Source organism: Antedon mediterranea, chromosome 10 (genome assembly GCF_964355755.1).
Source record: "Antedon mediterranea chromosome 10, ecAntMedi1.1, whole genome shotgun sequence".
NCBI classification, from domain to species: Eukaryota; Metazoa; Echinodermata; class Crinoidea; order Comatulida; family Antedonidae; genus Antedon; species Antedon mediterranea.
Genome location: NC_092679.1, coordinates 7,422,510 through 7,437,706, shown reverse-complemented (window position 1 = coordinate 7,437,706; position 15,197 = coordinate 7,422,510). Strand labels below are relative to the sequence as shown.

The 15,197-nt window shown below is 34.0% G+C and overlaps 1 protein-coding gene across 2 annotated transcripts in view; it reads left to right on the top strand.

The window, feature by feature from the left end:
* The window catches only part of LOC140059872 (E3 ubiquitin-protein ligase UBR2-like), a 29,615-nt gene extending 14,573 nt beyond the window's left edge, over positions 1 to 15,042 (top strand). The window contains exons 20-46 of one of the 2 annotated variants that reach the window (XM_072105837.1): positions 653 to 763; positions 1,593 to 1,662; positions 1,906 to 2,030; positions 2,591 to 2,643; positions 2,861 to 2,963; positions 4,909 to 4,963; positions 5,329 to 5,483; positions 5,575 to 5,665; positions 5,920 to 6,008; positions 6,127 to 6,377; positions 6,845 to 6,997; positions 7,148 to 7,194; positions 7,528 to 7,621; positions 7,751 to 7,912; positions 8,353 to 8,495; positions 8,814 to 8,907; positions 9,001 to 9,058; positions 9,155 to 9,242; positions 9,588 to 9,740; positions 10,138 to 10,356; positions 10,850 to 10,946; positions 11,060 to 11,190; positions 11,665 to 11,836; positions 12,078 to 12,155; positions 12,732 to 12,908; positions 13,493 to 13,594; positions 13,864 to 15,042. In XM_072105837.1, coding sequence (XP_071961938.1) covers positions 653 to 763; positions 1,593 to 1,662; positions 1,906 to 2,030; positions 2,591 to 2,643; positions 2,861 to 2,963; positions 4,909 to 4,963; positions 5,329 to 5,483; positions 5,575 to 5,665; positions 5,920 to 6,008; positions 6,127 to 6,377; positions 6,845 to 6,997; positions 7,148 to 7,194; positions 7,528 to 7,621; positions 7,751 to 7,912; positions 8,353 to 8,495; positions 8,814 to 8,907; positions 9,001 to 9,058; positions 9,155 to 9,242; positions 9,588 to 9,740; positions 10,138 to 10,356; positions 10,850 to 10,946; positions 11,060 to 11,190; positions 11,665 to 11,836; positions 12,078 to 12,155; positions 12,732 to 12,908; positions 13,493 to 13,594; positions 13,864 to 14,005 — 3,213 coding nt within the window. In that variant the 3' untranslated portion in view covers positions 14,006 to 15,042. Of the gene's footprint in view, positions 1 to 652; positions 764 to 1,592; positions 1,663 to 1,905; positions 2,031 to 2,456; positions 2,510 to 2,590; positions 2,644 to 2,860; positions 2,964 to 4,908; positions 4,964 to 5,328; positions 5,484 to 5,574; positions 5,666 to 5,919; positions 6,009 to 6,126; positions 6,378 to 6,844; positions 6,998 to 7,147; positions 7,195 to 7,527; positions 7,622 to 7,750; positions 7,913 to 8,352; positions 8,496 to 8,813; positions 8,908 to 9,000; positions 9,059 to 9,154; positions 9,243 to 9,587; positions 9,741 to 10,137; positions 10,357 to 10,849; positions 10,947 to 11,059; positions 11,191 to 11,664; positions 11,837 to 12,077; positions 12,156 to 12,731; positions 12,909 to 13,492; positions 13,595 to 13,863 lie in introns of both variants that reach the window. The other variant, XM_072105836.1, reaches the window with a different exon arrangement.
* The last annotated feature ends 155 nt before the right edge of the window (positions 15,043 to 15,197 follow it).

Genomic DNA, 15,197 nt, shown 5'->3' with positions numbered 1-15,197 from the left:
AGGGTTCTGAAGGTGTCCACTTTATATGGGTTCTATTCAGGGAACCCTTTGCAGGGTTCTGAAGGTGTCCACTTTATATGGGTTCTATTCAGGGAACCCTTTGCAGGGTTCTGAAGGTGTCCACTTTATATGGGTTCTATTCAGGGAACCCTTTGCAGGGTTCTGAAGGTGTCCACTTTATATGGGTTCTATTCAGGGAACCCTTTGCAGGGTTCTGAAGGTGTCCACTTTATATGGGTTCTATTCAGGGAACCCTTTGCAGGGTCCTGAAGGTGTCCACTTTATATGGGTTCTATTCAGGGAACCCTTTGCAGGGTCCTGAAGGTGTCCACTTTATATGGGTTCTATTCAGGGAACCCTTTGCAGGGTTCTGAAGGTGTCCACTTTATATGGGTTCTATTCAGGGAACCCTTTGCAGGGTCCTGAAGGTGTCCACTTTATATGGGTTCTATTCAGGGAACCCTTTGCAGGGTCCTGAAGGTGTCCACTTTATATGGGTTCTATTGTATATGATTCTACACATTTTTGGTATTTACTTTGAGTGAACCTTGATTTCATTAATTGTTTGGTATCAAAATTAATTAAATGATTATGACTTAAAGTTCTACCTAGTAAGATATAGAAATCTATATTTGTTTATTGCATTTTTCAGACATCAGCTGCCTTAGTATCACCTGATGAGTTCTTAATTACTGTGTTGAATCGATTTGATCTTGTTCAATGCATGGATAGGCAGTACAATACACAGGCCCTATCAGCAGATGTAAGTTGTTTGTAATCTTATGTAATCTAATCACCACCACGATCACAACCACCACGATCACAACCACCATGATCACAATCATCACCACCACGATCACAACCACCACCACCACAATCACAACCACCACGATCACAACCATCACCACCACGATCACAACCACCACTAATATCATCACCACCGTCATTAGTGGCAATGGTGATATTAAAGATAGTGCTCTATCAGCTGCCTGATGTATTGTCCCTTGAAACACAAAAAATGAAAAAAAAGTATTCTAAATATAAATTGGCCATATCAAGGTAATATTAAAGTTATTTACTTTAAGCTGAAAATTCGAGGCAAAAACAACAAGTTTACTTAATTAACAGGTAAATTAATTTGTTTACATTTCATCTGGAAAATCGTCACGAGTGAAAGTAAACAAAGATTTCAAACTACGAGTATGCATTATGCATGATGCTAATTAGGATTGTTTACAACTTGTCGCGGTTGAGAAGGTGTTTTCACACAGAATGCGAGGAAGTTTTATGATTATGCATACAGAGTAGCCAAACAAGCCTGTTGCATTATGAGATCGAAAACTTTGACTGGAAGTCAAAGTTATTTTTTGAACAAAAAAATGTCCGTATTTCGGTTAAAATATTTTTTTTCAACTAATTTTTGGTGAAAGTTAATAACTATTATGATACTTCAAAATGAACCACTTTTTTTCGAAATATAAAAAGATTAAACTTTTTTTTAATTAGTCAAAGGGACAATACATCTTTAATAATAAAGAATGTGACAGTGATAAAAACAATTCATTAATAATATTTGTGTTTTATACTTTTAGGAAGTACAAGCTAGACAGCGTTATGTTACTTTGCTCAAGGAGTTTCTGGAATTGCTTATTATTATTGTTTGTAAGTCCATATTTTTTTCAACCAACAAATTCACCAATAATAGAGGTGTTACATTCATGTAAATAAAAAAACAACAAAACAAACGAAATAACAATAACCTAAGAATGTTACGTCTAGACAAAAAGTATAAATATCTCTAATTAGAAATATATAAACAATTAATCTATAGAATAGATAAATAAATAATAAAACAATAATAAACATAATAATGTATTACATCTGTTTGATACCTGACCATAAAAGGTGAGCGTTATGTAGTCGGGGTTGGTGAGATATCGGACACGGATCGAGTGAAGCGTGAAGTAATCCACCAGCTGTGTATGTCACCAATGGCTCATAGTGAAATCAACAAATCCTTACCAGAAGATGTAAGTAAACAACCCATTCAACAAAATGGAATGATCCATTCTAAAATTGTTACTGAATATCTTCTAATTTAAAATGTATTTAATTATTTTGAGACGAGGAGGTAATCAATATAAGAGAATCATCCCTTAAATGGCAGTCTATTCTGAATTTGTTACTTTAAGCAAGCTAATAAAGAACAAACAAATAATGTACCATATAAATGAATTAATCTGTTTTTGAGACTAATTTTTAGTAGTGGAACTGTGTAGGATACTAACTGTATTTATTAAATTAGGAAAGGTTTATGGTTTCACTGGCAGTATTGAATATAGCTCATTGTGTCATAGAACAGGAATTAAATGGGAATTCCCAATTCAAAATTGGGATTCCCTTATTTATTATGCAATTGTATATACACACAGTGAGCTAATCTACTTATGTTTCAGTACCATCATGAAACAGGCATGGACAAGGTCATTAACCTCGTTGCCAATTTCAAGTAAGTTAAAGGGCCTCTTAAATGAGGTGTTGTTACTTGCTTTTTGCCTTTTATTTGTACAATGTTTGATGGATTTTGCAGGCCCAAGAAGAGACAGGTGCAGAAGATGTTGTGAATTTAGTGGGGGTTTTCAAGTAAGTATGTTGTAACTATGTAGACCCACAGTATGCAATGTTTTGAATCTATTTGCCGTTTGAAAATAAGTGTATATCCAATGATGTGAGTTTTTTTTAGTTTGTGAAGCATGTAACCTAACAGATTTGATTTTCTGACGAAGATAAATTATTCATTAGGAAAAACTTTTGAAAGTTACACCATGAACGTTTAATTTTTGTTATGTTTATATTTCAGAAAATCTGGTACAACTGGCAGAGGAATTTATGAATTGAACCAAAGATTTCTGACTCATTATAGCCCATATTTCTACCACTACACTAGAGCAGATAAATCCAAAGTAAGTAGTGACATAGTAGTGGCCAGTGTGTAGGTATTATTAGTACATAGTAGTGGCCAGTGTGTAGGTATGATTAGTAAATAGTAGTGGCCAGTGTGTAGGTATGATTAGTACATAGTAGTGGCCCTCAGTGTGTAGGTATGATTAGTACATAGTAGTGGCCCTCAGTGTGTAGGTATGATTAGTACATAGTAGTGGACCTCAGTGTGTAGGTATGATTATTACATAGTAGTGGCCAGTGTGTAGGTATGATTAGTACATAGTAGTGACCCTCAGTGTGTAGGTATGATTAGTAAATAGTAGTGGCCCTCAGTGTGTAGGTATGATTAGTACGTAGTAGTGGCCAGTGTGTAGGTATGATTAGTACATAGTAGTGGCCCTCAGTGTGTGGGATGATTAGTAAATAGTAGTGGCCCTCAGTGTGTAGGTATGATTAGTACATAGTAGTGGCCAGTGTGTAGGTATGATTAGTACATAGTAGTGGCCAGTGTGTAGGTATGATTAGTACATAGTAGTGGCCAGTGTGTAGGTATGATTAGTACATAGTAGTGACCCTCAGTGTGTAGGTATGATTAGTACATAGTAGTGGCCAGTGTGTAGGTATGATTAGTACATAGTAGTGGCCAGTGTGTAGGTATGATTAGTACATAGTAGTGGCCAGTGTGTAGGTATGATTAGTACATAGTAGTGGCCCTCAGTGTGTAGGTATGATTAGTACATAGTAGTGGCCCTCAGTGTGTAGGTATGATTAGTAAATAGTAGTGGCCCTCAGTGTGTAGGTATGATTAGTACATAGTAGTAGTCCAGTGTGTAGGTATGATTAGTACATAGTAGTGGCCCTCAGTGTGTAGGTATGATTAGTAAATAGTAGTGGCCCTCAGTGTGTAGGTATGATTAGTACGTAGTAGTGGCCAGTGTGTAGGTATGATTAGTACATAGTAGTGGACCTCAGTGTGTAGGTATGATTAGTACATAGTAGTGGACCTCAGTGTGTAGGTATGATTTATAGTACATAGTAGTGGCCAGTGTGTAGGTATGATTAGTACATAGTAGTGGCCCTCAGTGTGTAGGTATGATTAGTACATAGTAGTGGCCAGTGTGTAAGTATGATTAGTACATAGTAGTGGCCCTCAGTGTGTAGGTATGATTAGTACATAGTAGTGGACCTCAGTGTGTAGGTATGATTATTACATAGTAGTGGCCCTCAGTGTGTAGGTATGATTATTACATAGTAGTGACCCTCAGTGTGTAGGTATGATTAGTACATAGTAGTGGCCCTCAGTGTGTAGGTATGATTAGTAAATAGTAGTGACCCTCAGTGTGTAGGTATGATTAGTACATAGTAGTGGCCAGTGTGTAGGTATGATTTAGTACATAGTAGTGGCCCTCAGTGTGTAGGTATGATTAGTAAATAGTAGTGACCCTCAGTGTGTAGGTATGATTAGTACATAGTAGTGGCCAGTGTGTAGGTATGATTTAGTACATAGTAGTGGCCCTCAGTGTGTAGGTATGATTAGTACATAGTAGTGACCCTCAGTGTGTAGGTATGATTAGTACATAGTAGTGGCCCTCAGTGTGTAAGTATGATTAGTACATAGTAGTGGCCCTCAGTGTGTAGGTATGATTACAGGTAGTACATAGAAGTGGCCAGTGTGTAGGTATGATTAGTACATAGTAGTGGACCTCAGTGTGTAGGTATGATTAGTACATAGTAGTGGCCCTCAGTGTGTAGGTATGATTAGTACATAGTAGTGGCCAGTGTGTAGGTATGATTAGTACATGCTATTCATTCATTTTAAGTTGCAGGATGCTAATTGTAATAGAGCCTAAACCAAATTGGAATGTTGTTTCAATAGTGTGAATTCCGAATAGACCTGATCGGGATCAATTTTCAAATCCTACTTGTTCAACATGATGATACTGTAATTTTCTTTTTCAATTTCAGTCAGAAGAATATCAAAGAAAGGCAAGGAAAACTTGCCAAGTCAAGTCTTTAGAAGGTAAGTTGAGACTAAGTAAGATGTAGCACACACACTAGCAAGTATATGCACTGTAATTATTGTTTGCAAATCTTTAAATAAATTGTGGCAAATTAACTACCTTTATTTACTTTACTACTTTGTGTGTGTGTGGATATTATGTCTTTGCTACAAGGTTCATACAACTAAAAAAAATACTTTCGCCAATGAGCTATGCTCAACGCGATTATGAGATCATGTTCCGAATATGAGCACTGTTTCTGTAATTTACAGTATGATTTATATATAAGTTGATTTCTATATTGTTTGAACCTCAATCAGACTTATGTAGTCTATTTCTGGTTTTTACATTTGTCTAAATAATATTTTGGTTTTTTTTTTTGTAGTTACCGCCATGGCACCACCCTTGCCCCCTTCTCTATGTGCAAACTATAGCAACATAGTACGATTGCTTGATTGTGATGTATTCGTGCACATAGTCAGCACAACGCTTGCAAGAACTGCAACCAGTAAGTTCTGGTCAGAGAGTCTTGCACACAAGGTGAGTTCATTCTTAGTTACATTAGTTATTGGATGTTGTTAAATAAATCTGGATACAACATACTTCATAAAACAATGCCACTTTCTTTTAGGCTCTCTATCTGACCGGCTTAGCACTACTGGAAGAAGAGCGATTGTATCACAAGTCAGGGAATTTCCAGTTCACTGCAAAGGCTTTAAAAGGTCAGAGTTCAATTCACCATGAAATAACTGCCATACAAACATGGTATACTAATAAAGATACTGTACCTTGTTATTTGAATTGAATAACTGAGTGTTTTATGTAAATTTAACAACGTAATACTAGACCATAAGGTTATTAAAGTTTTATCTTATCTTATTAAAAAACTAGAGTTAACTCCAACACAGTTGATTCTCTAGATGTATAATACATCTATGTGCTACCCATAAATCTCTCTTTTCCTCCTTTTTTAAAGGCAATCCTAGCTTAATACAAAATCTACAAGCATTGGTTGGTAATCAACGTATTGAAGTGTACAAAGACCTTGTGCAATGGGTGTTGGAGGTACATTTATTTTATTTATATTATGTTTTACTAAATTAAACCATATTAATATCGTACGTATGTACATTATGTAAACTGTAAAAAAGCGTTGTTTTATCACTTTCATATTCTTTGTTAGAAATTGTCAGAGGTTTTGAAACTCAAAGGAACCTGTGGAACAAGTCCGCAGCCTGACGTGCCTTCCGTTGACAACAGTAAAAAAGAAGAGGAAAAGAAAACCAAAGCACAGTTGGCGCAAGAGCGAAGAAAACGTATAATGGCACAAATGTCAAACATGCAGAAGTCGTTTATCAAGAAGAATCCAAATTTGTTTGAGGTTTCAAGTTCACAAAGTGACAGGAAGTCATCCACGACAAGTATGGATGTTGAGTAAGTTATAATGCAAATGTTCAATTCATTTCAATGGATGTTGAGTAAGGTTATAATGCAAATGTTCAATTCACTTAAGTTATAACGCAAATGTTCAATTCACTTAAGTTATAACGCAAATGTTCAATTCACTTAAGTTATAACGCAAATGTTCAATTCACTTCACCTCTACAACTTTTTTGATGTACTGCAACAACATGTTGGTAAATTCACTATTTTGGCTGGGTTGTTTTTCAAGCTTCTATTTGCATAACTTAAGATTTATCATCTATTTGTCAACCTATAATAATTGTTGTACTGATTTCTGAACTAAAATTAAAGACTGTTTGGATTCTAATAAAATGCCCTGTTATATTTCTGCTTATTATTAATAATAAATAACAGTTGATTTTACATAATTAATCATTATAAATGATGATGATAATTAGCCATCACTGAATTAAAAAAAAAACCTTTTTACACTGCAGTGATGGGCCGGTGTCATATGCAATAGCTCTAGGCCCAGAGCACACAACTGTCTCAGAGGTTGAGCCCTCACAAGTAACGTGCATCTTATGTCAGGAAGAAGAGTTGATCAAACATGCTGCTCCTGTTATGGTTCTAACTGCTTTTATTCAACGGTAAATATATACAAATATTTGTACAGTGTTTTTACTTTCCCAAACTGAAATACCAGAAAATCTCAGACAAACATAATTTTCTCTAAAAAGAACCAAATCCATTGATAGGGACCCAAATGACTCAGTGTGTAATCTTTTTTTTTTTTATAGATCATCTGTATTGTCAAGAGCCAGAGACAAGAAAATTGTTGATAAAGGTAAGTGTTTTGTTTTAATGTAATAATAATAATTTATATAACACAAATTCCATATATATTTATGTTCACATTATTGCCCCAGTTATTTTGATCAAACAAGCATGGAAACATACTTCCATAATGTTGAAGCCAGGAATCAGTGCAGTCTGTGCTTTGACCTAACCAGGTACCCATTTATACACCTGGGTGGAGAGAGGGAAACATAAGCAAAGCTTCTTGCCTAAGATACATTATTAATTTATTAATAGTATAATATTTATCACGATAGTATATAATAAATATTAAGACAAATTTTCAGTTGGGGCATACAATATTTGATGTTTGTTGTTTCAGATTCATTTGACCCCCTGTTGAAGTCAACTGACCTTTATTGGGGAACACACGTGAGCAGTTGTGGTCACATTATGCATGCTACTTGTTGGCAAATGTAAGATTTGATGGCAGGTTATATTTATTGCATTTACAAGGTGCAAAACAAATAAATAGGGGTTATTATTATTATACCCACAGTATATAACCATACAGTGATTGAAATCATGTAAACATTTGTTTTCAGATACACTGATTCACTAGTTGCCAAAGAGAACAAAAGGTCAGGTCGATTCCGACGTCACCTCAGCTATGATTTGAGCAGGAATGAGTTCCTGTGCCCACTCTGTGAAACTGTAGGCAACACTGTTATAACACTTCTTCCTCAAATTAAACCGGTTAACAAAAGGTAAATCATATACAATATACTAGTTGTCTTCCATATAAATCTATATAAATAATATATATCAGAGTGGCCAAATCAGACAAAGAGACTTCTTTGTACATTATTACATAAAATATAAGAGTAACAGTAACATACTTAGGAAAGGTTAAGTTTTACCCTAAAGCTCTACAATTTCTTTCTGACTGTTTTTTTTTTCTTTATTGTTTGATTAGTTTTTTGCTTATTTTATTCTCTTTATTCTCCATTGAGATCTAACCACAGATACCCACAGCATGTTCATTTTTCTGTGCTTATTTTATTTGTATCTCCATTGAGGTCTAACCACTGATGCCCACAGTATTGTCATTTTTTCAATATTTTGTCTTTGGATTACTAACAGTATATAATGCACTTTGCTGTGCCTGAATAACTATAACTTTGTACTTATAATTATCTTATTACAGTAAAGCATGTAGTAGTCTTGAACAGCTTATAAAAACGATAGGGGGTGTGCTCAAGGAAGATAAAGCAGCCAAGGAGAAGGCAGAACGCGAGATGGATACCACCACAGCAACAGATGAGACTCCTGCTAAACAGAAAAAAGATGGTGAGTTTGATTTGAAAACCAATGTTCTGAATAAACGGTAGAGTTACTATGTTAAAACTAGAGAGTCAACTCCAACACAAAGTCAATCAAAGTGTACTTTATTGTACTGCAGTCATTTTGAGGAGTTTGACCTAGTTAACTATTTAGTTGTAAAATAATACTTCTTTGATATAGAAAAGTTCTCAACTCAGAAATGTATAAATAGTTAATTTCATCATTAGGGTTTATAGTTCATTCAAATGCATACCTTTAATATACATTTCTTACTTATTAATATTTGAGTTAATAGCAAACATTTTGTTTCTTTTTTTATTTCAGATCATAAAAGACCTTTTAGTTCTAAGAGCACCAGTGGATTCTCAAGTTCTGAAGTTTGGCGATTACTAAGTTTCAACCAACAATCAAGTACAAAGTAAGATCAATACCTCAATCTTACTTTCAGTATTCTTATTTTGTTTTACTACTATATTCCACAATGTAAACTATTTGTTTTTAATTTTTACAGACATCCACCAGTTGACAAAACTGAAATGTTGAAGACATTTTCCATGTCCATTTACACGGTAAGTAAGCTACAAATAAGACGTGTACTTAACAAGGTCTTTATGTTTAGGTTGATACTTCAGAAGGGATGACACATCTAATGTTCTTTCTTTTAGGTTGGTTTGAATGTGATGCCTGATGATACTAATAAACGCATACCAATCATGTGTTGGGAAGCTGTAGCCTACACTATCCAAACAGCAGGTTAGATTTTCTAATTGCTGTAGTTTTAGCTGTAGAAAAAAACCATGAAAAATGAAGATTAATAAAATCAGATTTGAATAGACCATTTTACTTTCATAAAATAAAACAGAACAAAAATATGATTTCACTTACATAAAGACAAAACCATTATGTGATGTTAAATTGGCATAAGTATTCAACAAAAAAGAAATTTTTTTACAGTGAACAATGTATCTTTTAATAATGAAATACTTCTACGTTAGTCTGCATTTTATGCTATGTAATATTTGAATGGGATTTGATGACATTGTTGAATTTGGTATAGGTTGTTGTATAATATTGCTATCTGTTTCTCTTTATATTCAGAGCTTTATCTTCGCGTTGAGGAGAAGCCATTGTTTGGATCACTTCCAAGTAGACAGGCTGATTGTTTTGATGCTTTGGTAAGACTAGGAGCCGAAGGTATCCGTGTGTATAACCATCAACATGTGCGAGCACATCTCATCAGGCTGTTAAATGGTAAACCTTTTTATGAAAGTTATGTTATGGATCTAGCCATTAAAAGCATCTTTATAACCTAGTATTGATTTAGCTGTTGGTACCTCATTGTGTACTGTTAGAAAAGTCAAGTCAAAAGCAACGTTTAAATTCATAAATAATGAAGTACAATAATTTGTGTAAACTTTCTCTGACAAAAAAATGTGATGTGCCCATTTATGATGATGTCATATCAATACCATATTTAAGCATATCACTACCATATTTGAGCACATCACACTTTTTTGTGAAACTAGTTTGATAGTGTAGACAGAGCGTAAGAGGGGTGAAATCAAAACTTGTGAGAGGCAGCCCACTGACTGATTGAGGAATATGTTCCTTTCATCAGATTATTTTCTCTCCCTTATTTTCATTGCAGTGTTACTTCCAACAAGTCAAGCTGGGCCTAGTATCTTAGATGTTGATATATTTACACTGCTGGTAAGCCTATGCTTTTCAATGCCTGTGCTTAAGGACACGCAGGAAGAGCTGCAGAATGCCGCTGTGTGTACCGATCCAATCGTTAACGGACACATCATGAAACTTGCTTTCTTAGGGCATCTCACGCAGATTCTGTTGACTTGTGATTTGCCAGAAGGTAAGATACAAGATATTACAACTGTTTATCAATAGGGCTTTTGATACGCAACGATCGTTGTTGGTCACCCGAACCTAGAAACCATAAAACCGGTTGGACGAGGAAATGCATCACAATGTCCCTGCATTAACATGACATGCATTGGTTGTCAGTCATTCAGTAGAAAGCTTCCTTAATCTTTGGGCAATTGATAGGACATATAATAGTGAGCTTTTCTTTCAATCATAATTGTTTTTTTTAAAAAGCGAGTAATTCATCAGATTGTGAAGGTTGAGGAACGTAATTCTCATTTGGTCTGTTAACATTCGTCTACTGGCCAAAACAAAAGCTTGTTATTATATTAGTGCATGACACTTCACTGCTTTAAATGCTACCATTTCAGCATGACTATCTTTCTCTTCCAGGAGGAGTATTACCACCCTTCCTTATCTCACATCTTAAAGAATATCACATAAAGGTTATCTTTATATATACTTCTTTTATAAATTAATAGATGATGGAAGTTTATTTGAAGAAGAAAGTGATGATATGTACTGTAAAGAAGCCAAAAACTTGCAGAAAGTGTTAAAAGAATTATGGTTATTAGCAGGGTAAGTAAATTATGGTTAGTCAGTATTCTGTTTGCTTGGAAAATTTCTTTTTTTCTGCTTTTTTTCCAACCTTTTCTATAGTATCTGTCATTCCTCCATTTTTGTTTATGCAGAGTGAAGAGAGGCGTTCCATCTGCCTTTGACCTTTGGAATTACGTAATTAAATCCTGCCTTCCATTTCTACGGTGTTCAGCTTTGTTCTTCTATTCGCTGTCTGCAGCATCATTTCCATTAGAATTGAGAAGTATGTTGATTTTATATAAACATAATATAAAGTAACTATGGTGTTTTGTAACATAATGTTCTATCCACCGATTTTTAGTTTGAATCTTATTTCTTGTCATTTTTATTTTGGGCCGCAATTATTATAATTATAATTTATTTGGAATCTACACTTTTGAAAGAATATGCATCCAAAATAATTTAAGTATCTAAGATTTAACTAAAAATGAAGAAAAGTGATTTAACAAAAATGAATAAAGTATTTACAAAAATATAAAAAGTAATAATGTATTTTACTTACTATGTAAAAAAGTCAGTGGTCCCTAGTTTCCTGTTTAGGAATAACATTGCTGTTTATAAAGCTCTGTCTATTTCGATAAAAAAGTGTGATGTGCCCAAATATGGTAGTGATATGACATCATCATGTCCATATAAGGGCACATCAAATTTGATAGTGTAGACAGAGCTTAATAATGTAATTTTCTTCCTTTTGCAGTCAACATCTTTGATGAATTTAGCGTATTGTGTCGATATCTAGCAGTCCCTACAAATCTTGCCAGTTTGTTTGATTCTCAGTTTATTCCTGGTGTACATGAGTTACTTCAAAAGTGGTGTTTGCATCCAACAACTCAAGAAAGATTGAATAATCAAAACACTTTGTTTGTTAGGTATACCACTTTTTTTCTTTTGTTTATTTCTACTCTGTACTTTTTTAGCCTCAGTAATAAATTGAAAAAAAAAAGACTATGGCCAGCACACTGTAATATGGCAGACAGGTCTGCAACCATAACAGGATTAAACCTGATCTCAATTTAATTCTAATTTGCCAGATATTTGTACAATTTTTAGCCCAAATTCAAGATATTATTAATTTTGTTACGGTGACAATATTTGTCTTTGTTTTGCTAGATATCCGATGCAGCCAAATAAGTTTATGTCGTTACCACATGATTATAGTGACCTTATGAACCAGGTTGCCTCATTTGTGTAAGTCTAAATTAATTCATCATTTTTAGCAGTAGCTAAGCCTGTAGCCAGGAAATGAAGCTTTCCACGAAAGAGGAAAAGTCATCGTAAGCTATGCTAGTTAGGCCTAAAAGTCATCATGAACTAGGCTAGAAAAGCTTTTTCTACACTATCAAACTATCAAAAATATGCACATATGATAGTGATATGCCCAAATATGGTAGTGATATGATGTCAACGAATTCATTTATGGGCACATTTATTGTCACATAAAGTTTGATAGTGTAGACAGAGCTTTTTACCATCACTTATGCTGCTAGTCATTAATTTGAAAAGGGAACTTCAGAGCAAAAAACGAGTGGGGTATGGGTTTGGAGGGTATGGTTTGTAGGTTGTCCTTGTTCAGGGACCACTGGATAATTAAATTCAATAAAATCATTGTTGTGTACAATAATGTAATTTTCTTTTTCCAGAAAACATCCTCTATCCCCTTTGGGCTTGGTTGCTTACAACCTTATGTTAGAGCATAGAACTACAGTATTCAATAAAACAAATTACTAAATTAATATATGAATTGTTATTGCTTTAATTAAACAGCTGTCCAAAGTCCAGTGGTATCCAAGGTGAAACCCGTGCACCAGCAATGTGTTTGGTTTGTGGTAAGCTAGTGTGTTCACAAAGCTATTGCTGCCAGACTGATGTTGACAATGAAACAGTAGGAGCATGTATGGCTCATGCTTTAGAATGTAGTTCAGGAGTTGGAATGTATTTAAGGTAAAAAACATTAATTATGATACTGTAATTAGTAGTGATATAACATTTATTAGTAATTAATCAATGATATAACTTAACATTATAAGTAACATTAATAATGATAATTACGTCAGACTAGGACAAACCATCTAACATTTTTTAGTAACCCATATAATATATAATGAAACATAATTAACCTTAATTAATATAATTACATCTGACTCGGACGTCATTAATCAATCAATATTCATTATTAGTTTTACCATATATCATGAGGCTGACACTGTCAGTTTGGCTGATTTTACAAGGTTCTCAACAAAGGGACAATTACAAAGTGAAATAAAATGACTAGCTTTCACACCACTTCCACCCTATTCCACTTATATTCCACTTTATATTCCCAGTTTCCTGGACTTTCTGCATTCTCATTTCGAGGACGATCAAAGCATATTGATCGAAACGTCGAGAAACTCAACATTTCTTTTCAGAACTAATGTATGTGGTGTACCGCAAACTTTATATCAACATTTGATTTCGCCATGCAAACCTTCAAACAATAAATTACAAAGTGTTTTAAAAAAGTATGTTTTATATTACTATTACAGAGTAAGAGAATGCCAATTACTTCTGGTGTCATCCATGTCCAGAGGTTGTTTTCACACGCCACCTTACCTTGATGATTATGGGGAATCGGATGTTGGATTAAGGTATGTTACTCTAGCAAAGTCAGGTTTTTATGGTATACCATGTGTTTCAAGAAGGCAAGGAGTGTCGCATGGTGTACCTCAAACCTGTATTTACTCAGGTTTATTCACTATGCAATCATCCCTGAATGTTGTGATTCAGAAGTACTATATGTTATTTTATTACTGCAGTACTTGGTATGCTACTCCCTATGATATACCTATTGATTCAAGTTACTGCAGTAGATTTAGTACTAAGGTTTGTTTTAAACTACTTTTATTTTATTCTGTAGGAGGGGAAATCCTTTAAGACTTTGTCAAGATTTGTACCATAAACTTTACATTCTTTGGTTACAACATGGTATACCTGGCGAGGTGATTCACAAACTGGAAGCAAATAATAACTTGCTTCATATTGACTGGCAAAATCTCTGATAACGCTTGATAAAGTTTTTGGTCGCATGACGTATCTGGCATGGGGATATCATGATTCAGACATATCGGAAAACGCACTGTGGGTGGAACGTTGCATTTTAAAATTAATTCATATTTAGCAGAAAAGCTTTGATATTAAACAGACTATAAATTCTATAAATACAAGGATTTAATTAAAACTGCCATTTAAACAAATTTATAATGAATAGAAAGTGTATTATGTAACTTTATGTTAAAAAGTAGTTGTCATAGATCATATTTAATCCAAGGACTTTTTACAGTATAAGTCCTTGCTTAATTATTGCTGTGCAATTTTGTTTTGTTTTTTTTCAAAATCATGTTACTATATACATGGAGAAAAGAAAGTATATAGTACATTTTTTAATGTTTGATAGATGTTTCTAAATTAATTTGATCCTACCAATCACAGGATAGAAAGCTCAGGGTTTTTTTATTGCAGTCACTTGGTGTATTGACACCCAACAAGCATAATGCTTAAAGCTCTGTTTACACTATCAAACTTCATGTGACAAAAGTATGTGATGTGCCAATATTATGGACATGATGATGTTATACCACTATTATATTAGGGCACATCACACATTTTTTTTGTCCAACTAGTTTGATAGTGTTTAGACAGAGCCTAATACATGCTACGATTGTAATCAACATTTTGAACATATGGCACATGTGCACATAATTTCTTTTTGTCGTGATAGGGATGTAATCTAGTGCTGTGTAATGAATTCACTGCATGCTCATATTTGTCTCTGCCTAATCAGATTCAGATTTATATGTCCTTTATGAAATTCATAACTTTTAAACAGTCCCTATTATTATATTTATAAAAGCAAATTCATTATACCTTTTGTTGTTCTTACTTTATTGTACAGTATTGTGAAAAGGTATATACAGGTATTATAACTATTTGAACCTTTAATGAAACATTATAGTACAAATGGAGTGAACACAATAATATGGTAGGCGTGTTTTTTAATCAGGGTAGTAAGTCATAATAAAGTGGAATAAACCGTTAATGACCATTGTGTCTGTCATGTGATATCAAAGTGTACCAGTAAAATTACAAACAAAAGCAAAAATAGGATTTAATTGAAATTTTATGCTTTAAAAATATGGTCTCTACCTAACATGAGTAAATTATAGTTTATTTTATTAAGTAAAACATTACATT